This window comes from Pieris rapae, chromosome 2 (assembly GCF_905147795.1).
Source record: "Pieris rapae chromosome 2, ilPieRapa1.1, whole genome shotgun sequence".
In the NCBI taxonomy this organism is placed as follows: domain Eukaryota; kingdom Metazoa; phylum Arthropoda; class Insecta; order Lepidoptera; family Pieridae; genus Pieris; species Pieris rapae.
In genome coordinates this window covers 390277-413944 of record NC_059510.1, presented here as the reverse complement: position 1 = coordinate 413944, position 23668 = coordinate 390277, and the positions used below count along the sequence as shown (strand labels likewise).

The 23668-nt window shown below is 35.7% G+C and overlaps 3 protein-coding genes across 18 annotated transcripts; 1 reads left to right on the top strand and 2 right to left on the bottom strand.

Moving 5' to 3' along the window:
• Positions 1-1790: 1790 nt before the first annotated feature.
• Positions 1791-4689, bottom strand: LOC111004073 (3-hydroxyisobutyryl-CoA hydrolase, mitochondrial). Of its 3 annotated transcripts, none has more exons than XM_045631697.1 (6): positions 4593-4689; positions 4285-4407; positions 3611-4145; positions 2990-3264; positions 2525-2666; positions 1791-2396 (listed from the first exon to the last, which is right to left on the bottom strand). In XM_045631697.1, exons 3-6 carry the CDS (start codon positions 4143-4145, stop codon positions 2251-2253), a joined length of 1098 nt encoding a protein of 365 aa, XP_045487653.1. In that variant the 5' UTR covers positions 4285-4407; positions 4593-4689; the 3' UTR covers positions 1791-2250. The 3 variants fall into 3 exon arrangements, with proteins under 3 accessions (XP_045487653.1, XP_045487651.1, XP_022130599.1); XM_045631695.1 differs by having other exon boundaries at positions 4472-4680; XM_022274907.2 differs by having other exon boundaries at positions 4285-4680.
• A 939-nt stretch (positions 4690-5628) lies between these two features.
• LOC111004062 (peptide deformylase, mitochondrial) lies at positions 5629-6959 on the top strand. The gene is made up of 3 exons (XM_022274896.2): positions 5629-6233; positions 6336-6456; positions 6741-6959. The coding sequence occupies exons 1-3, from the start codon at positions 5898-5900 to the stop codon at positions 6932-6934; spliced, it is 651 nt and encodes a 216-aa protein (XP_022130588.1). The 5' UTR covers positions 5629-5897; the 3' UTR covers positions 6935-6959.
• Positions 6960-7094: 135 nt separating this feature from the next.
• Positions 7095-23645, bottom strand: LOC111004060 (cytoplasmic dynein 1 intermediate chain). 14 transcript variants are annotated; one of them, XM_022274882.2, is made up of 18 exons: positions 23510-23645; positions 23294-23394; positions 22994-23123; positions 22149-22336; positions 21697-21824; positions 19737-19769; positions 19157-19177; positions 18506-18553; positions 16533-16703; positions 15911-16067; positions 15007-15261; positions 10425-10542; positions 9852-10083; positions 9310-9470; positions 8950-9090; positions 8663-8788; positions 8274-8431; positions 7095-7842 (listed from the first exon to the last, which is right to left on the bottom strand). In XM_022274882.2, the coding sequence occupies exons 3-18, from the start codon at positions 23111-23113 to the stop codon at positions 7839-7841; spliced, it is 2061 nt and encodes a 686-aa protein (XP_022130574.2). In that variant the 5' UTR covers positions 23114-23123; positions 23294-23394; positions 23510-23645; the 3' UTR covers positions 7095-7838. The 14 variants fall into 14 exon arrangements, with proteins under 14 accessions (XP_022130574.2, XP_045487602.1, XP_045487622.1 ...); XM_045631646.1 differs by having other exon boundaries at positions 23294-23616; XM_045631666.1 differs by having other exon boundaries at positions 16533-16670; positions 23294-23616.
• Positions 23646-23668: the final 23 nt, after the last annotated feature.

Below are 23668 nucleotides of genomic sequence, written 5' to 3'. Positions count from 1 at the left end.
ATTGTAGCCTGCTCAGCTGAGCAATAAATTCTGAGGTTTTGTTCTTTGTGTAAGAAGGCATTATGACTATCGATATCACATGCGACGTTTTGATCATGATCTTCTATTTATCTAGTCAACTGACAATAAGTTCATAATTGAAACAGAGCCGAATCGAACCACATGCTTTTAATTAATTTGATACAATTCATTATTTTGACTGATTTTATTATGGAGGCTTAACTAATTGCCAGAGGGCTGGCAAGTATCGGCCTTATAAGAATTGGAACACTCTTTTCTTAAACGACCCTAGTTAGATTTAATTCAGAAATACTTTTGTGGGATCTGGTACGATGAAGGGGTGTTGCGCGGCAAAAATCAGTTGTGCAGGGGAGGTAATACTGAAGGAAATTCTCATTTCATTTGATGATGAACAGGTATGTTGCAGGAATTAATCCGAACAACTCCTCTAAACATTTTCCATGGGAAATGCGGTTACACAAGATAATAGAGAATCAGTTGCAACTTAGCAACATTAATTGCAAAAGAAACATGGTCGGGGACAGAACAGTCTTGTAGGATATTTTAGGCTATTTTCAGGGGTTTAATGGTCGTTTAATTTAGGTCGAAATATGCCCCGTTGATGACGACCGATGATTTTTGGAACCAGGTTAAAGTCAAGATATTTTTAGACGAAGAAAGTAACTTAAATAGAGATAAGTAAATGCAATCTATTCAAATATTGTATGCTTCCAAGACTTAACTTTATTCCATAAGACAATCCCACCCTGTCTTAATTTAATTGCAAGCTTACGAAGTTATTACATTGATTAACGTAATTGCCAAGAACGACCCTTCTACAATTAATCCCTGATTTAATTATTTGAAACTGGTACTCATATTTTATTAGTGACACACTTGCAAGTTCACTTGACAAACCAAATAATTTAAATTTTATTTGTTATTAGAGAGAACCCTAACAGACGTATATTTTCAGTTGTACGCGATCCATATGATAGAATAATTAATTTGTTAATTACGTTGCCAACGTATAATCGTAAAACATTTCAGTATTGTATCGTAATAATAATAGTACGAGAATAAATTATGGATAATATTACTTATGACATCTTGAAATTTGCTTTTTATATTGTTTCCAACATCACCTGTTTTAACAACCTCCCTGCATATACATAGCCGTGTTTGTAACATCATATTAGGGATATACTATTCTAAACTTACAGGTATTGGCCCCAGATTTCTTCATCTGTTCCGTGATGATACTTGCCTATTAGAAATAGGCAAGTAGGTGATTAACACGAGCGAGTGTTAAATGCGCAAAGAGACAGAAAGTTCATTGATTCCTCTCCGGGGATCGAACCTTCGACCCCAAGGATGAGAGTCGCACAGGTGCCCCTACGTCGACACTGCTGCTACTAGTATACTTTTATACTAATACTTAATTATTAGATTAAAAAGGTCTACCATGAGGCAAATTTTGATCTGATGGTCGGTAATCAGTGCAAACTACGAGCTTACAGACGGGAAACCTGAGTGCACAACATCCACAGACCAGAGTTAAGTAGGGCTTTGTAAGTTTCGTCGAAATCTACTCCTATTCCTAGTAGTGATGTTAAATATCCTGAAGACACTAAGAAGTTTAGGGCCAATACTGTTTTTTACTTAATATCTATATATTAAAGCATTCATGCTTTTAAAGAATATATTTTTTTTAAATTTACTTCTCAAGGGATAAATCGTTTCTTTTTAATTAAACCACAGATAGCATAAAAATCCAAAATAAAAGTCAATTTCGATAGAATCATTTAATAAACATGGCAGTCTTCGATGGCCACATACTCATAACACCACTATACAATATAAATGCAATTCATTTCGTATCATATACATAATAGAAACTTTACCAAAACACAGCCAATATGGTTATAAAAAATATATATGTAACAATAACAAATTCTTATAGCTAAGAATATTGATTTCTTACGATTCAGACTAAATAGGGAGTTCTCTTAAAAAAAATAGAAAAACAATTCGGAATAATTAACATATTCATGTAAGTACATAAAGGCACTTGTGTAGTTATAAAAATACAAAAATCTTTAAGATTATTAAAAAATACATTTATAAATTTGTCCAGAATTAATCAATTTTTAGCTCGGTTTGATTAATTAAAGAGTATATGTTTGTCTTAATTAATGTACGGTTTCCATAAGAGAAAATAAGATAATATCGCTGCTATAAACTAATTGCTTACAGCTTGGCATCAAAGAATTGCAGTTCTTTGTCTTGTGGGAGTTTCTTAAAGAAATCTTCGACATAATCATCATCCACATCAGACAGGGACGAATGCTGCCACTTGGGTTTGTTGTCCTTGTCTATCAGCAGAGCGCGGACACCTTGAAAATGTAACAATTGTGTATCAGTATTAGATGAGGAAGGTTTGGTTTGAAAAACGATATCTTGTTTTAAAATGAAATAGTATTATAAAAAGTCTACACAACTATTAAAGAAAATTTGAAAATACCTTCAGGGAAATCATGGTTCTCGGTAGCTCGACAGGCCAGGCGGTACTCCATTTTAAGACACTGTGGCAACTCCAATTGGGCTCCACGCTGCAGGGCCCGAAGAGTTATTTTTAGGGATCCTGGACACATCTGATGAAGCGTCTGGAAATTACAATAATTGACTTGTAAAGAATGTGAATAGTACTTAGTTTTTTTTTAATTCTAGTGTAACTTGATTTGTTACGCATTGTAAACTGTAAATATTGGTACATAATGAAAGACTTTCTAAACTGAAATTATAATCCTTAAAATAATAAAATCACTCTCTCATTATAGTTTTTAACTTTGATTTGTTTGTATTGTATTACTATTATTCTTATCACAAGCAACCAAGTTGTGTGAATGTAAACTTTTACTTTATTGATATTTTATCCAATGCATGTGGGTGCATACAATTAAATTATACTAATTAGCAAACACTTTACCTGAATTGTTTTAAGGGACCAGTCATTTTGTACTTTTTCAAGACGTTCAATAATTTCCTCAACAGTAGATGCAGCAAAGCAGTAATTAATATGCTTTATATTGTCAGCTAAAGAAAACTCCTCCAATGGTTCATGGAATTTGTTCAGTAATGAAAGGACTTCATTATCATTGGTACACCGAGATAAGAGCTTCTCTAGCTCATATAAACGCTTGCTAGAGACAAAATGTGTGGCAATACCAGCCTTGACAACATCTTTGCCTTTTAACCTATCTCCTGAAATAATATGTATTGAATTGTTAAAAATAAATTAAATATTATATGTAGAGCATTTAATGGTGAGTCCCAACTATAAAATGACTTAAAATGAGATCATATTCTTTTGAATGTGTAAAAATGTATAAAGTTCATGTTTACATAGAGACAAAATTGATAAGACGTTACATCATATTTAACAGCATCTAGTGATAAAATGTGACAATGATGATAATTATTAAATTAAATAAACATATTTATCTACATTGAAAACCTGTTTGTGAATTTTATCCTATCTGACAGGACATTATATTCATATAGATAACAACAATTAAAATACAAGCAGAATAAGCGAATAAATCCTTACCTGTGAGACCCAAATACATTCCTAAGTTAACCTGTAGCCTTGGTAGAATATAAGATCCCCCTACATCTGGGAATAAGCCAATCTTTGTTTCAGGCATTGCTACAACAGTCTTCTCTGTAGCTACTCTGTATCTTCCATGCACTGATACCCCTACACCACCTCCCATTGTTACCCCATTTATTAATGCTATGTATGGAATTTTATATTTTCCAATTAAATAATTTACATTATATTCAGTATGAAAGAATCTCGGCCCCTCAACTCTATCTATTGCCGATTTTACATCCCCACCAGCACAGAAAGCCTTTTCACCTGCGCCTTTAACTATCACCAGGCTTTTGTTATTTTCCCAATCCCTTAGCTGCTGTAAAAGTTTTGTTACCATGGAGGTGTTTAAAGAGTTTAGAGCCTTAGGACGATTTAGAGTAATAATGCCTGCATTATTGAGATTCTCAAATAAAACGTCTTGCTCTTGCGTAGACATTGTTCGTTTTATTATTCCTGTCGTTCGAGGTAATAGTCTTAGTTTAAGCATCTAAAATCATTTAATGTTTGTGTGAAAAATTAAAAATATTATATAATAGCAATTAATAAATATTACATCTTTCAGTAATTTAAAATAGTGTTTAACAAGGGTAAAGGTTATTTAAAATGCAAATAGCATATTTACTTACTTTGCATAAACTTGAGAATAACTTTATTTTTTTATTATTCTGGATCAGTAATATAAAATTTATAACGATCACTTGTTACATATATTAAAATTAACTAGTTTTAATAATCAGCACGGGTCGGAACTGAAAAATGAAATGGAAGTCAATAAACAAAAGTTACTCCGAGTGAAGTTCGCAAAGTACGTACCACGATAAAAGTCGTACAATACGAATTAAACTAAAACATAAATCTATTAATTGGAATCTCTTTAAACACAATACTAATGTTTCTACAGTGAAACTAGTATTACAATTGAAATGAATATTACAATTTAAATATATTTGTTGTTCAATAATTTCATAGCGGTGCCTTAGTATTATAGCGGCCTGCTAGAAACCAATTGACCAATGGGCAATGACCAATTTACTATTTAGCCATTTCTAAAATCTTACATGTAAATTGAAATTATGTCAATAATCAATTGTGTGAAGTGGTTACACTTCAATTGATAATTGACAAACTAAAATTGACTGATTAGATTAATTTAGACTTTGGGTTAGACAGTAGACTTAAAGGCTTATTACACCACGCGATATTCAGACAGTCTTACTAAGATTCAGCCTAGTGTAATAAGAGTTAGCCAGTTAGCCTGTCTAATTAGACCGACCGAATGGGTTCGGCGGTGCTTACTGGCTTACTTGCTGAATATCGTGTAGTGTAATAAGACTTAGCACGCTAAACCATTCAGTCAGCGCGCGGCAGTCACAGAGCAAAGACGTTTGTACATGTTTGTTTTCTGTGGCCGCGTGCACCACGGCGTGTTTGCAAGAAAAAAAGTACTTTGGAATGTTTTTTTAATTTTTATAGATAAAGTTAGCCAACGCTCGACACACTGATACATTGGTAAAAACAAACATGAATCTTAAATTTAGAAATAAGGTTCGGACAATCAATCTTATTATAGAATATCTTAGCTGCAAACGATGTGTCAATAAATTTTCTGCGATTCTCTAATGACAACATACTAAAGTGTGCCAGCCTGGTTCTGTTCTTGATTTGTACCGAGACATGCCATTTTTATTGCCATATTAAATGTATGGAGTATCTATTAAATTACATATAATAATATAAATTACTAATATTACATTTTAATAGTCATTCAAACTCGGCAACTCCTACTCTAAGGTAGTTTCTTAAGTCACATGGCGACATCCGTCACCGACTACGTACGCTTTGCAAATGAGTAAAATGTCGAGTTAGCATGCGGTATTCAGTCCAGTGTAATAGCGAGCTTGCTAATTAGATTTTAAGACAGTCTTACTAAGTCAGTCTGAATATCGCATAGTGTAATAAGCACTTTACCTGGCGCGCGCTCTTTTTTATTTCATTCAGAATTGCAGAATCGAGATTTCTGATTCAGTGCAAGGTCTGAGTTGAGTGTTTTACTAATTATAATACGTTTTGGAGACTTGGTGTATGAGTTTGATAACGATTGATAGTATGATAATGATTTGACTTTTGATCGTTCTGTGGGTTTTTGTCAAGTATTATTGTTGTCATGCATGAAGTTTGAAACTTTAATGAATAATTTACTTATGTATTATTTTAATAATATTCTAATTATATCCACGCAATGGGTGTTCTTAGAAAAACATTAAATTGGTATGCTAAATTATCGCCTAGTCGAGGAAGAATAAATCCACCATACGATCATGTTACACAAATAGGGGATCCTACGTTACGTAAAATTTCAGAAGATGTCCCTATAGATAAAATAAGATCACCTGAAATTCAAAAAATCATAGCAATTTTACAACATGTACTCAAAACCTATGGTAGCGTTGGAATGTCTGCCCCTCAAATAGGTATTAATAAAAGAATATTTGTTATGAGACATACAATCACGGAAATAAGCTCTGAACTACCTGAAACTATAAAAAGTAAATGCATGTATGAAATACCTTTGACTGTGAGTATGTATGAAAAATAAATTTTGTGCTCTTCATTTTCTTTTAATTAGTTTTGTAACTATTAATTATGATACTTCATATATATTGAGATTTTTTTTCAGGTCTATGTGAACCCAATATTAAAAATATTAGATTACAAAAAAGTAGTCCATACTGAGGGATGTGAGAGTATACGATCATTTCAAGCTGAAGTAGCAAGATATCAAGCTGTAAAAATTTCTGGTAAGTAAACCATTAATGTGTTATTTTTGTATCTCTTCTTCATCATATGCAAACATCTAAAAGAATTATCAATTAATTATTTATCATCTAATTAGATGATTAAATAAAAATCTTAATGTACATAATATTAATATTATTTAAAAATGGATAAAAAGAAATAAAAAGGAATTTTAAAGTTTAGTCCCTGTGGCATTTAATGCTGGCAGTATTTCTCGGAGTATTATAATTTGGTTTACTTATGGTCATTATTATTATTATTTTAGATATATGTATTTAACTTTCAGGGTATAATGGTGATGGGGAAGAAATATGCCATTCATACCATGGCTGGCCAGCAAGGATTGTACAGCATGAAATGGATCACTTAGATGGCAAACTGTATACTGACATTATGGATCGCAAGAGTTTACAGTGTATTTGTTGGGATGAAGTCAACCTTTCTAAAGGAAAAATTGCAATACCATTTAGACCTGAATGAATAATAAATTTTGTAAGAGAGGTCACAGTATGTTTTATTAATAAATTGTTGGTAAATCTTGCAGTTATTTAGGGCTTGTGTACTGGATAGTATAATTTCATTAAAGGTATAGTTATAAGCAATTTATTTATTTTGTTATAAGCACATAAGAACAGTAAACTTATAATAGATCACAACTAAATCTTATAATACCTGCCTTTAATAAATAGTTCTCTAATAATACATAACATGTTAATAATACATTTTTAACATTGGAATATATCGGGTACTGAATTTAGATCTTTAATTAGTAGATTTATTGTATTGTGTAAGTAGTAACATCTATTCATTACAAATTAATAAGATATTTAGGATTAAGTAAGTTTGAGTATTTAAAAATTATCTGTGGGTGCATAATCAGCAATAATTCAAGGATTTTTTAAGTATTAAATTAGTGGCTTCCATATTGAAACCAAAAATTAGTGACTAATTTTCGACACACTAATTCAATCAGTTGCACAACATATACATAATACAACCCTTAAAAGTATATAAATAATAATTACAAAGAAATAAATTAACCTAGTTAGAAATATTCGCACCAAAAATTAAATTGTAGTTGTAGTAGTTCACTATTATTAGAAAGTTTGAACAAAACATGACTAAAATATATTGCGTTTATTATATAAAGCCAACTTTCCCAATTTAGGCCCATATTCTAAACTTGATTTAATCATGAAAAAGGGTTTAGTTCTAAGATTGGAAATTTCATGTTAAAAAAATAGAATGTTTTGATAGATTTATGTCCCCTGTTGAAGATTATACTATGGGCCTCTGATACAGCTTTTCAAATCTCACTCGGTTTATGTTCTCTCCTAAGCCCTGCTTACAGTTTCCACCCGCAGCGAATGTCCCACCGCATCAGTTATCTGAAAAATAATATCATTGGAACTCAACTTTACCACTTCTAGTACTCATTTCTGCAAGATCCTATGGTAGAGGCACTAATCCATTTCCTAAGCCTAGCTTGTATAGTACATAATATTTAAGCTATTATCATCAGTGTAATGTGCCACCAGTTTAAGTTTTTAAAGGAAGACATAGGAATGCTGTCACAAGTATCCTGTGTAAGGCCCCAAATCTGTGGAAGCTTCCAGTCATTAAGGTGATGCTGATTAAATTTTGAATTAATACGGCTCGTACGATGCTGAAAATAGTTGCGACTAAATTTTTTGACAAAAGTTTTCTGGCAGAAAAGGAACAAACCTGACTCTTCAGAACCTTTCTCCAGTTTCCTTTCGACGGAATATGTGTCGATGGTGCTGTCGTCTGCATGTTAATGTCTAAAGGAGTATCTTACCTGAGCGGGTTGCTGGCCAGCGAAGTCAGGCTGCCAAGGGAAGGCGGTCCACTGGTCACACTGAGCCGGTCCGTCTCCTCATCCAATTGGTTGTTACGGAGCTCCTGCAGGGTGTACACTAACTTCGTCCACTCGTCGTGTCGAGGCTGATACACTTGCTGAATGGGAACAACATGAACAGTTTCGTTAGTTATAATTGATAATAGTCCAAGGGAACGGATGGCAAGAATTTTTTATGAAATCAGACTTACTCCAAATTATTTAAATTATGTCAACATAACTACTAAATCAAATTCTAATGCAAGGCGATCAAACTGTGAGTTATAAGGCCCAAAAGATTCCTTTTCAAAGACCGATTTAGGGACCTTAACTTCAGGCGCAGTTCTTACCTCTGCCAATTCGTAAACCCATATCTTGCCAGCGTCATCACCAGCAGTCAGCAGCGCCCCATTCGGTGACCAGGACACTCGGTTGAAGGCCACGCCATCTTGCGACGTGATACATGCTATCGGCACCTGGATTATCGTCGATTAGATTTGAAGTATACAATCGTTTAATAATGGTCATGGCTAATTGAGGTTTTTATATTTCTGATATATATTAATATAAATATATTTTTCGTCTAAAAAGCTGGATGTTCCTATTTAAATGCTCTCTTATTGCAATGATTAAATACCTCAGTATCCCGGTTGAGATTCCAGAGATCCAGTCGACCGTGCGCGTCCACGGCCGCAAACAGAGCCGGGTGCACGGGTGACCAACGGGCGTCAGACACGTAGTCACCGCTGTCCTCGAATGAGTACAGAGGTTTGTTTTCCTGGGAATAAATTTGAAATTTGATAAAGAACATTGTTACTCGTCATCCTGGGAATCATATTTAAATAGCAGGTTGCAATATTATAGCAAATTAACTTAGTAGTACATTCACATTATTGTCTGTTTTTTATATTTTCTCGTTAAAAAGTGTTTTTTCTAGTTGGTTTAGATTTGCTATTGGACTATAAATACGGACTTTATAAAATAAATATCTATTGACCTTGAGACTCCACAGCTTGACACTCCAGTCCATGGAAGCGGTGAGGTAGAGGTGCGAGAGATCGAGCGGTCCGGCCGCTGCGTGACACGAGACGGCCGTGACGGGACCAGCGTGAGCCTCCACGCACTCCGACACGCCGGCACGTTGCCCGTGACGACATCCTGCGTGACGTCATTAATAAGTCATGTATGTATTTTCTCTTTAGAACAGTGTTTCCCAACGTGAGAGTTGAGACCCACTTACCCCCTGGTGGGGACCAGGGGGCAAGTTAAGCAAGTTAATTGATGAACTTCAGTTTTTCATGGTTGTGATATTGACATACTGTGTTTCGTTAACAATTTCCTAGTAATTTCTTTCGAAAACCTTGTAAAAGATTATTTAAGTACAGAAGAAATCATTTTTTTAAATATTAACAAATTATGTTTGTAACATGGACACAATAATTCTATAAAAGCACAAAATAGCGTCTTAAAAAAGTACTCGGTTCTAAAAAAAGGCAAATAAATTCACCAATTACCAAACATCTCTTTCTATCAACTTACCCGTGTAAACATTCCCGTCCTCACTTCCCAGTACAAAGTTGTTAACATCCCCGTGAGGGAATCCCATCGAGGTGACGGCCACGGCTTTGCTCTGCCTGTGCTGCAAGTCCAGGGTCTCCTGGGGCTGAGACATCATGTCCAAAGACCAGGAGCACATTCGACCGTCTGTCGACACCGAGATCAGGTTGTGGGCGTTCTGACTTCCCACCACCGAGAGGCAGTAGACTGGGTGCTGCAAACATTTATGGCTAAATTTAATTTTAAATACAGTAATAAATAACTTTGTAAGAAGGTTTATATACGTTTTAGATGAACTTATTATTTAAATTGAAACTTCTTTAGGCGCAATTTTTGAGGGTAATTTTTTACGCAACGTCAAAAGATGTGCTTTTTGTCGAAGAAAAGGGAGAGAGCGATTGAGAGAGAGTAAGAATGGGAGATCGAGAAAAAATACGTATTCGTTTATTAGTTACATATTAGAACTTTAGATGGATATTCTTTCGCATGACGTCTTGTGCAGTAAATGCAAATTAATATCCTTGTGACAGTACTATAAACCCATGATATACATACAGTATGTGCGAGCGAAGACAGCGGCGAGCGTTGTATGGGGGTCCTTTTTTGTACGCGATTATCCCACAACACTATCTGACCCGAATATGTGCCTCCGAGGATTAGGTTTTGATGGAATCTGTATCAAACAAAATAATATATTATAACTTACATGTATATAGGATCTGAATAACTATGAATTTAAGAAACGAATGCCATAGAATTTTGTTTCACGTAAATGATTGAAAAAAAAAACCTGTCAGCCTTTAAATGTATATATTGCTATTATTAAATATTTCAAATTCGTTAAATCACTTTCTGATATACAACATTTTGTGATGAATTTCTTGAACTGACACAAATTCGATGTAAAATGATGCGTAGTTTTGTCAACAGATGTGTCAACAGTGTTGTTTGCAATTTATCCGATATTTTATTATTTATTTTGCTATTCGGAGCGGAGAAGAATCCACCACAAAAGATACCATCTAACTAACTAACTAACATCGGTCCAGCCGATCCTGAGTTATAAGTGGTGTAAATAACACGACTTTGTTTTATATTGTTACGAGCTAGGGGATCGGATAGAAAACGCCGTCGAATTATTCAAGGGTTTATTTCAATAAAATCTATGAGGAATTCGTGTACACTAATATCTGGAAATTACGCACAGAAAAGCACTAATAACACACACAAGGAAACACTGTCACTAATCACTTAAATCACTCAGTACTTTATCACTGGTATCGCACTTGTTCGCACTTTTTCTCTTCGCTGTTTATCGCTTGGAATCGCATTCAAAACTGAACTGAGTGGTCGCGTTTTGGCTCGCTTATATATCCCTGGGAAGAATCTCGAACGATGTTGTCGATGTATACGAGAACTTTCTAGGCGGGAGCGCTACTGAGTAGCGATCGCCTAATTCTAGAACGCGCGTACTTGCTATCTCTTTCGCACACTGCTACGTGCTTGTCGTACGACGTTCTAGAATCTCGGTCTAGCTTCGAGAAGGTTCTTATCTTTTCTCTCTTTCGCGTATCAAACAGTGCTTGTCCCACACCTAGAAAATTCGTTCCAGAATATTCCTTCATCAAAGGGGTATAACCAGGCCTGAAAACGCCTGAAAACGGGTCTCCTGAAAAGTGTACCATTCGTCTATACGTGTTCTGAAACCGACTGAAAAAATGTTTCAGCCTCCTGAAAACTACGGCAACATTATGTAAATTTCGATTTTCTAATATGTGATTGACCCTCTCCTGAAACGGTCATAAATCATATTTCAGCCTGCTGAAAAGTTCTCTAAGTAGTGGAAAAATCTAAAAACATTGCAGTTGACCCGTCTTCGTAACACTACCCTCTCCTTAGACATGCTCGTCCCGAGCATCATCACTTCTTTTCATCATTATCCTTTTCTATCGCGACCGAGTCTGCGAATCCTTATCGCCTGCACAAGCTTTACATTTCTTGATCCAGTCTTCTACATCTTCACGATAATTAATCCAGTAAAATATTTCTTTAACCTTCCTAAGAGTCCCTTTTACTCCTAAATGTCCACTAGATAACTCAATATGACACATTTCTAGTATGTCGCGAACCTTGGATCTTGGCACCACTAACTGCAAATGATCGCCTTGAGCATTTTTCAATTTGCGACATAACACTCCATTATGTAGAACTAAACTGTCCCATTCAGCCCAGTAACTCTTAGTAGTGTTACTTGTAGATGCAACTTCACTCCATTGTGGCTTGACAGCTGAAGATTTCATCCAGTCCAGAATTGGTTTAATGTCACAATCCTCTTGCTGTGCTATCTGCATCAATCTCCCACCGAAATCTGAATGAATGGTAGCTGTTCGAAGCATCCTCACGTTACCATCCCTTCCGTCCTGTTTGGTGACTTTTTCACTTGGCCTTTGAGACGCATCCTCTGAACACCTTCTTAGCTCTCTTTCATGGGTCGATAACATATCAGAAAATTTATTTAATTGTTCCTCTGCCTTTGCTAGATGTATTGACAAGGCTTCCTCATAGTTATCCAGAAATGTTCGAACTGCGTTCAACTCTTGTTGTTTACTGGCCTGTCCATCCACATCGATTACTCTACAGATGTCATAACCACAATTTGAAGAATTGCCTTTTAAGGAGACTTCCTGTTCTCCACACTTGAAGATCCCTTTTTCCAGATCTATTTTACATTTGTAAAACTTCATAAAGTCTAACCCGATTATACAGTCATCTACTATGTCAGCAAGAACTACCTTGTGTCTGTAAAAACGTTCACCAATCTTGAAGGTCGCGATACCTTCTCCCCGATCGGCTATGCGTTGACCCGTAGCTGTAACAAGATGTGCAATTCCTCTAGAAGGGCTTCTAGAAAATGTCTTCAGAAGTTGGTGTCTGATTACTGTTCGTGAAGCTCCAGTATCAAGTGTCACATCACACTTAGTTCCATTGACTTCTCCGTCGATGACTAAGGTATTTCCTCTGGTATTTACATCTGTGGGGAAGTAGGGCACGAAAACCTCATGTGCCCTACTTCCCCACAGATGTAACAGGTTGGCCCACGTTGACCAGTAGCTCTTTCCGTAACAGCCCTAATGCGGTAAGGTTGAGGATCTTTCTGAATCGCCTCTACCTCCAACGCATGGGCTAGAGCGTCCTTCAGGTTCTTGTGGTGACCAAGGTTCACTGCCATTCGAATTTCACGGTCACGAATACCGTCGACGAAAGCTTGAACCAGCATCTTGTCTGCAACGTCTGGTGAGGATGCGTAGGCTTTCCTAACCAGCGTCTCTATTTCTACTCCCCATTTTTGCAAGCTTTCATTTGATTGCTGTATCCTATCCTTTAATTGAGCCCTATAGACGTGCTCTAAGTGTGCATCTCCGTACCGTGATTCCAGGGCATCCAGCAGTTGCTTCAACGTCACTTTACCTGTCTTGGTATCTAGTATGGTGAGGGCTTCATCTCGCAGTCCCATAATAAGGGCGGTGACAGCTTGATCGTCATTCCACCCGTTTGACTCTACTACAGTCTCAAACTGTACCTTGTACGCGCCCCAAGAAGATTTACCATCAAAGGGAGGCACTTTTAGATTTCCAGATGGTGCTACAGACGTTACGACACCCGTGGTCTTCAAGCACTGCATTTCATGTTCCAATCCGAGAATCCGTTTGTCCTGTTTCGATAGCTTGCTATCCACGTCAGATTCCAAATTTTCAATTTTTTTATCAACTTCTTGTTTAAGATCTCCTAATTTTTCTCCTATATGACGAGCCTGTTCCTCCATCATACGACGTGTCTGAGCCTGTTCTTCCACCATTTGGCGTGTCTGTTCCTCTTGACGTCGTGCCTGTTCTTCCACCATTTGTCGAACTTGTTCCTCCTGATGCCGGGCCTGTTCCTCCTGACGGCGTGCCTGTTCCTCCATCAATCGCCGAACTTGTTCTTCCTGGCGACGGGCCTGTTCCTCTATCAATCGGCGTGCCTGTGCCTGTTCATCCATCATTTGTCGTGCCTGTTCCTCTTGTCGTCTTGCCTGTTCTTCCATCATTTGGCGCAGAGCAAGGAGGATGTTGGCGTCGCTGCTTTCGCCCATTCCGCGGTTCGCATCAAAACTCTGTCTCCGGGCGGCGTCACATGCTGCTTGTGCCCTTGTCTGCACTCCCTCCGCAGCTGGAGACTCTGCTACAAACTCCTCTGGATTCTCCCTTGGAGTAATTGGCATTTTTCTATCCCACTTCTGACACCAAAATGTTACGAGCTAGGGGATCGGATAGAAAACGCCGTCGAATTATTCAAGGGTTTATTTCAATAAAATCTATGAGGAATTCGTGTACACTAATATCTGGAAATTACGCACAGAAAAGCACTAATAACACACACAAGGAAACACTGTCACTAATCACTTAAATCACTCAGTACTTTATCACTGGTATCGCACTTGTTCGCACTTTTTCTCTTCGCTGTTTATCGCTTGGAATCGCATTCAAAACTGAACTGAGTGGTCGCGTTTTGGCTCGCTTATATATCCCTGGGAAGAATCTCGAACGATGTTGTCGATGTATACGAGAACTTTCTAGGCGGGAGCGCTACTGAGTAGCGATCGCCTAATTCTAGAACGCGCGTACTTGCTATCTCTTTCGCACACTGCTACGTGCTTGTCGTACGACGTTCTAGAATCTCGGTCTAGCTTCGAGAAGGTTCTTATCTTTTCTCTCTTTCGCGTATCAAACAGTGCTTGTCCCACACCTAGAAAATTCGTTCCAGAATATTCCTTCATCAAAGGGGTATAACCAGGCCTGAAAACGCCTGAAAACGGGTCTCCTGAAAAGTGTACCATTCGTCTATACGTGTTCTGAAACCGACTGAAAAAATGTTTCAGCCTCCTGAAAACTACGGCAACATTATGTAAATTTCGATTTTCTAATATGTGATTGACCCTCTCCTGAAACGGTCATAAATCATATTTCAGCCTGCTGAAAAGTTCTCTAAGTAGTGGAAAAATCTAAAAACATTGCAGTTGACCCGTCTTCGTAACAATATATTTAGATGTTAGAGCAAATAAATGTTTTAAGCAAGCTAAGAAATTGCGTGCACGTACTTTGCAAAAGTCGCGCTCATGACCGGCGACTGGCAGTGGAAGATATCCTCTGGGGTCGTCTTCTTGAACTTGGTGTTCCAGATGAGACAGACCCCGTCTGGGTCGTGGGGTGCATCGTCGCTGTTGTGGTACGAGGCCAGGAGGAGTTCGGGGTGGGCGGCAGACCAGTCGACGCAGGTCACGCAGCGGCCGCGAGACCAACGCTCGTCGTAGAAAGTGCGGACCAAGGAGAGACGCGCTGCAGATTTGTCGTCCCTGGGGAATCATTCGTTTCACAATCTGGCGTAGTTACAGTATTTCAACGTTTGAATGTTTTTATTTTATTCCATACATATTACGTACGTACGGAAGGAATTTGTATATCAAAAGTCGGCGATAAAACGGGCGTGAAATTGTCATTTCTCCGATTGTCTCGTCCATTCTACGCCTATAACTTGAAAAATTTGGAGTAAAAGCAAATTTAGTTTGTTATTTGGATACTCATAAGTAAAACTTCACATATTTAACTTTGATTACATAATAAGTAGTTAAAGCAGTGTCATCAAAGTTTCAGCGTGCTACTCTCATCCCTAAGGTTCCTTCGTAGGTTCGAGTCTCGCCTGCCAATGGCCTTTCAGCTAATAACATTCGCTCGAACGGTGAAGGAAAACATCGCGAGGAAACCATTTCTTAGACCCAACACAACGTTACACAAGAGGCTGATCACCTACTCGCCTATTAGATTGCCAAATGATCATGAAACAGACACAGAAATCTGAGGGCCTGACCTAAGGCTGTAGTGCCATTGATTTATTTTATTTTATTCCTATATAATATAGAGAGAGAGTGAGCACAGAAGTCAGTAAAAGAGTAACACCGAAAAACATGATATTGTTTTGCAACAGGGCGATATACAATAACATACTGCGCATTTTCGTTGTCTCCGCCGCCGGTGTAGTCAGTGTAAATGTCCACTTCCTCGGCCAAAGCGCGTTCGATGACGCGTCCCGCTTTAGAAACGAACTTCTGGAACTCCGCTGACAGCATTATCGTCTGCTTCTCGTCGTTGCTCAACTCCCGAACTGTTAGAAAATAAACAAACATAGTACACATTTATTTGATGGATATAATATGATGCCCAAGGGTACTAAAAGTATGTAAAGTATGAACGAGTCGAGACTCAGAATCTAAGATTTTATATTTTTAAAGAGAAACTTCTTTAGGCGCATGAGGGAAATTTTTTTACGAAACGTTAAAAACCATACGAATATGTGGAGCGTTTTTGTCGAAGGAACGTATTGTGTAGTAATGCAGATTTTTTTTATTTATATTATCATTAGCATGTACATGATGATCTTTTGGGGGCTTCTTACCTTAGTAATAATTAATTTACAAAGAAGTTTCACTTCTGACACGCGTGCTTTGTACGCACTCACTTTCTTCTTAATTAAGACTACTTCAAAGTTCGGATCCTGAGTCAAATTCTTCAGGTTTCTAGCTTTTCTAGTAGCTGCGCTAAAGAAAAAAAAATACATTTAAATGCGCACCTTTCTTCTCCTTTTCCTCCTCTTTCTTCTCGTGCGGCGTGGCGGTGACAGCCGGCTGCACCTCCTTAACCGTGGGCAGCCCGTGGGGCAGGATGCCCGGCGGGAGTTTTCCATGGAATGCTGCCTCTTCATCCTCGCCTTGCCGCGTGGTGTCACCGTCGAATGTAAGCACTGGACGGTGAATAAGAATGGCCCTTGTGCGCCGCGTGGGGGACATGCGTGACTGACTTACTTTCATTAACTTTCCATCGGGAATTTATACATTTACTAACTTTGAAATCCGGGTGCAAATTAGCAATTGACTTGCCTGTTTTATATTTTAAACTACATTTGGAAAGTATGTCAGCCAAATTATGCTTCATGATGTGAAAATATAAGATAACCGAAATGATGTGATTAAATATTAGTTTTCAGTAGAATTCATGACATCATGAGACATTTTGCAAGTGAGGAACAGTGGAAATATGCGAATGTAAGACAGCGGCAAATCTACTCTACTAGCGAAATGTAAGATTTGATAGTTTAAAAATCGTAATCAATTTATCTTATTAGTTCGAATGAGATTAAGATTAATATTTTTTTGACTATAGTTATGAGTTAATTATGCAAATTGTGTCAGAGAGCTTGAAATGATAGATTGCTAGATGGAAGGATTTTTCTACTACAGGTCCAACCTGAAGCACTTGTTATAATAAGATAAATTGTTTAAGTATATTCTATTCCAAAGAAAGTTTATTATTATTTTTAATCAAGAATAGTATAAATCATACTTTGGAATAAATAAAAACCCTTAGAAATTAGCCAAAATGGAACTAAAGCTCTACCAAACTTCTAAGTGAAGAAACCCAGCTGGTGCCTTTCTTGTTGTCTTAAATTAGCTCGAGAAATTGCAACTTTTTTTTAAAGACAGTAACGCACTTTCATAAGGATAAAGGCGAGCACGTATTAATTATTCTTTTACTTTTATTGTATCAAAATATTCTTCGTGGTAAAAAATTGCAAAAAGAATCCTTAAATGAGTGGCGAATCAGGAATAGAAACTTCACACTATTAAAAGCAAGTCGTGACAGAAAGCTGAACAAAACAACGTATTATTAAATGCAAAAAATACTTCCCGAGCTCTCCACTGGGAGACAAATAAATAAAAATACCTACATGAGGCGATTATCATGCATAATATATTTTCTGTCACATGCAAATTATTTCAGCATAATATAGGGTGTAACATAAATAATGTATAGTAATTGTTTTAACTCGTATGTGAATGGATACAGGGCGTTTTATTTGAAGTATATAACATGCATGCCTATTTTTGTCTGGCTGATTGTTTGGATTTCTATAATTGATCGTTATAAATGCACCACTTTCTTGCAAATAAATGATTTATTATTATTATTTTGTTATGTAAAAAGTAATTTTGTATTACCGTCGACAATTTTTTTTTAAATTAACAGGGGTCAAACAACCAGGATATGGACACTCACATTGCCAGATGCTCGCTCATGAGTTACCGGCCTTTTCAAAACATCTGCTTTCAATTACTTTGTGAATAAAAGTTTTCTGTATGTGTTTTTGTTCACTGATTGAGCTACAATGTTGCGTTTACGCTGTGACGGAAACAGATTGATGAACATTGCTTTGGTTGAAACAGTGTAATACAGTTTTTAAATAATTATAATACAATAAAAGCTGTGTTCACAAAAGCTTTTCAGATAATGTATTTTAGTGTGAAAAATGAATAAATTATTAACGATACACCTGTATAGATCCACAAACGAAAAGCCAGTTCTTAAAAACATTTAAACATGAAAGTGCTATTGTGAAATACACACGTAAATGTTGTTAAGAACTAGCGAATGTTAGCAGCTACTAATAAATAGCGTTACATATATGAAGAGGAGTACGAACAGGCATGCAGTGACGTGGCACAGGCTCTACTTGGGCGGATTGACTTTGTCGGAATTGAAACCTACCTGTGAACTCGTCCTCCCACTCTAAACCCGGGTTTAGATTGTACTCGTCTTGAAAAGGGAGGAAAAAACAATCATGTCAGTATTTCGATTAAAAAAAACAACATTTATGTATACACATAGGAGTAACAATTTGCTATGTAATATACAGCATGGCCTATGACACCATTTCATCCAACTGTGACTGCTTTTTAGTTCTATATGTGCATTTGTAGACCCGGTTTGGTGTAAATGTAAAATTTAGAAAAAAAAAAAAACAATGAAATCATAAGTTTTCTCTTGAAATGCAAGGTGTATAGTCCGAGAAATCAGTCTGAAGTTTAACAAAATGGGTCCGTATGCGTTAAAACCTGTGCAATGTATGGTTAGTTGAGACGGAAATGTGAATGAAATGATATGGCGATCCCCATACCGGCACCGATACAAATATTATATACTGTGCTATATAGTGGCCCAGCGGTCGGAGACCACGTGGAGAACTCTGGAAGGCCACTTGGAATGGACCGAATTACCACATCATTAACCTTAGGCCCGATTTATTCGGCATGTTAGTAAGTCTAAAAGCGTGGAAGATATACGACTAATGAGGTCTAGTCCTACCGCCACCGAGTTATTCAGTCTCATGAGAAGCGAACGGGAGGAATAATGACTTACCGTAGTAGTCTGCCGCGTGGGCTATGGGAGAGAACATTCAGATCAGTAAATCGATCACAGATTTAGAAATATTGATCTTCAACCGTGACTTCTTTTAAACCTTACAATTCAATTATCTTACCTATTTAATTAAAATTATTATTATAAACCAGTGTTACGAAATCATGCGACATAAAACGTGCCTAAAATCCTGTTAAATTAAAAAACTCTGACATGCAGATGATGAAATTATAAAAATGATTTGGTCAAAGGTGAATATATTAATTAAAAAATGAGAATTCTTAATGATTCAGTCAGTAAAAAATAATTATTAGTGTTTATAAGACAAAAAATGTTTTATAGAGTTTGCATTTCGTTGATGCGTCCGCTTTTCTACGAATAGAACCTAAAAAGGGAAATTTTAGTATCGAGTTTATTGAAAAAAAATTCTGAACAAAACACGATCTAGCCATTCCGTGAAAAAAGTGAAAAACTACAATACAAGGAAGGTGTAAAATGAACTAAATATTCAGAAGAATATTCGGGACGCTAACAAGCAAAAATCAACCTCTATTGATAGAGTTAATAAAGTAAATATTACCTTTCCGTGGCCGCCACCAGTCCTCCATGTATCCTGCAAGCGGTGATGCATTGGAAGAGCCTTGCTTATGGTAGCACAAACACAAACATTGCACCAAACACTCATACAGTATTTACTTTTACGGTTTCACTGCGAGATTTTTATTTCAATAAACCCATAAATGCAGTCATATTTGGTCAATAAAACATTAAAACTATTTACTCATTCTTAAGACTTATTGATAATCTAATATTTATCGCTGTACTCAGAGGCGCTCATTATCTCTAAAGATACATGAATGATTACTAACTTGTTGGTAAACAGTTGATTCAAATAAGTATACATTTTTTATAACTTTTATATTTAAGAAACTTTATGAGCGAGTTGTAGTACGGCTGTTAGCTGTTTGAAAACATGAGTTTAATCCTCACATACAACTGCATTTATTAATCTTTATTACATAAACGTTATAAATAATCACAGAACAGCACGAAAGCTTGATAACTGAGCGAGATATTGTAGTCGGAATATATATGAACATGGGCAGAGACTAATCACAGGCTTTTTCAAATTCGTGTAATACGTTCTACATTTCTTCTAGAATTAAGATCAACATCAAAAATCAAATATATATACATATAAACATATTGACTTAAATGCGATCGCGAGTTTTTTTAAATCGCTTTTCAGACAAGTCTGACCCTGAGTAACCAATATTAATCAATTATAAAGGCACTGAGATGAGAGGCGGCCACACATTACTTGCAAGGGATTTGTTAAAGAATTGAAAAGTTAAGTTCTAGAATTAATTTTGCTAATATATAGTGTTTATATAATGATTGCATAATCATAATCATCTAATTACACTAATGAAATAACCTGTAACCAAAAACAATCACTAACATATATTCCAAATAAAATTCAGACTACAAAGGCGAGAAGTGTGAAAAGTAAATACTGCTTCACTACATGTCGGTTATTCGACGATATGTTCCATTTGCAAATACTATACGCCATATGAAGCAAAATATACTTTTTATAAATATTTTTCAAATGTTGTTAAGTTATACTACTTTTTCAAAGAAAAATGGTAGATGGTAAAATAATAATCAGCTGATTAAAGGGTACTTAAAAAATACAAATGATACAGTTACACAGTTATACGGTTTGTGGGTGACATGTGAGAAGAAGAAGTTCCTAAATCTGGTTTCATGCAGCCGAATATTTATGCTTAAGTCGATAGAAATATTATTTTAAATAAATCAAGAGTGGATTTATTATAAGCGATATCCTTTTGGGTATACAGTGTAAATAAAGTCTAGAACATATCAACATGAAAATGCAAGCCACATAGCTTGTATCTAAAACTGTAGACTTGTTAACTGTTAAGGATAGTTAAACTCAAAAAAGTAGTATAACTATATTAGTTACCGATTTCTTTAGTGTTACTAACAAGTTGCATTTGAAAATGATAACATAAAACCATCACCCAAACATCACAGTTAAATCAATAAACAAATTCTCAAATATATATATTATGGTTAGTGAATAATTTATCATGAAAATTGTTAATGAGAATTTGTTATGCCTTTGAGAGTCATAAGTTAATTTGACAAACAGAGGCAGGTTATTTCTTATATCACACACAGTACAATTAAAATTGAGTGTTATTTTGAGTTCAATGGGTTTGAAATATTTTTTAAACACATGTTTGTTGTCAAGTGCTTTAAGGTTTTTATTATTAGGTTTCTAGGTTTGTCTCTTTAGCTGTTCACAGATAATTCAAACACCATTGAACAACTAAAGTTAATTTATCTTAAGTAAAGAGAATAATTGCATGTTATGGACAATCAAAATCAAAGTGTCATACTAGGCAATGCTGGTCTTGAGAACATCTTTCAATTTGTTAAAATTTGTTTGGGGTACCCAAGCTTAAAGTATATAAAAACAAAAAAACTAAGTGGGTTGTAAAGGGGCTTACCATCACGCAATTCAGTGACTCCCGATGTGGTGGTTTGTGTTTGTTTAGCATATGTTAGATTTTCTTTTGGAGGAATGTCTGTTGATTGAACTGATACAACTTGCAGTTGTGGAGGTTTCTTAGGTGTGCTGAAATATTCATTTAAAAATATTTATTCCAATCAGATAAAAATTTGTTTATTCAGTTTAGATGCGTCTTAGGGCATGCTTATATATCAAAAACATTTACAAAATTACATTATAAATAGTTTTTTATTGTTAAATATTATTAAGTATGTGTTCATTGTTTAAAAATTAAATTAAAATGTCAACAAACAGTTACTTGAAAAAATTTACTCCTATTAGTTATTTTTATTGTGCCAAGCTATTTTGACACAGCTATTGACTTATGTACAGGCATAAGTAATATTAAGAAAATTTAAGTTTTATCATAGAGTTCATAGATATACAAACCCATGTGGAATGCTTGATTTATCAGTATGTGGAAGGCTAGCATCAGGTGAGGCTGTCTGTGGTGGTGTTAATGAAGTCATTGAAGAAAGTGATGACAGCACATCTTTCACTGGAGCTACCCCAAGTGATGATAGCATCTCATCAAGATCCCGACGGCTATCCAAGCTTGAAGCTGTGGATGCTCTGTGCTAAAATAGTATAAAATGAAAGTAGGAGGTGTTCTGTATCTTAAATGGCCTTTAAAGATAAAAGGTTAGTTTGTTACATTTCAGAAGATATAACGGTTAGAATAACTTTATTTCTCATATGAATTAAAAAATTTGCTTACTGAGAAAAACATTACAAGACTAAATAATTATTACTAGAACGCACAGAAGGTACCTATACAAAAATTCACAAAACAAATACAGTAACAAAAATGCAGGTAGACACAACAGACTCGAAACGGTCAACCAAGCAAAAACATAGGTTTAGGATTGGACTTATTACTAGATGTAGCATTGATGGCATAGCCTGATATTACAGGTTTATATTAATTACTTTTTATATTTATACATTATTTATTATATTATATATATATTTATACATTATATTCTATGTATTATATTATGCTATACTATATTATATTATATATATTATATTTAAAGACTATTTTATTTTTAGTTTATTGTTCTATTTAGATATTTTAGGTAAATACATTTATATGATTTATATGGGTTCATTGAATATAATCATCATTATCAATCTTATAAGAATTGAAACAATTGTTACCATTATGTTTATGAAAATTATATTAAGGTTAATTCTTTAAGTTTAAACCTCAAAGCAATTATTACTTTACTTACCAAAGCCTCTTCAGCATCTTTCTGCTCTTTTTCTCTGCGACGACGATCTTTCTCATCACGAAGAGCCTGGAGCTTAGCCTTCTTACGTTCTAATTCCAACTTACGGTCTGTCGTTGACATGATTTATTGGCTTTAAAAAATAAAAAGGGGTAAAGCAATCATTATTCATAATACAATTTAATATTGCAGAAAAATAAACATTATTACGCAGCGGGGCCGGTGAAGTATTGATTTTAAATGCAGCAAGCTAAAGTGCGTGACAATCTTGGCATGACTCAATCATTGAATTAGAAGACTTACCTATTATTATACTTATTCAGAAAAGAGGTCTCTCATGCTTTAATAAGTATTAAACTTAAAACGTGGCACTGACTTTAATGTTGACTTCACGGGATACCGATCTATAAAAAAATTATGAGGAATAAGGGGCGAGCTAGGGCGTTCACCTATTTAGCGACAATCTTTTCTTGTCTACTATAATTAAAAGTAAACAAGATGAAGAAAAAAACACCTTACTTTAAACTGTTTATACTAGAAGTAAGGCCTATGCAAAAAGTTTAATTATAATATATAAATTGAAAAACAAAATCTCTAATGGAAGAAATCGACGAAATCGTAGTGACAATGGCAATTGACAAATGGTCGACAACAACGCAGTGACAGTATTATGAAGTT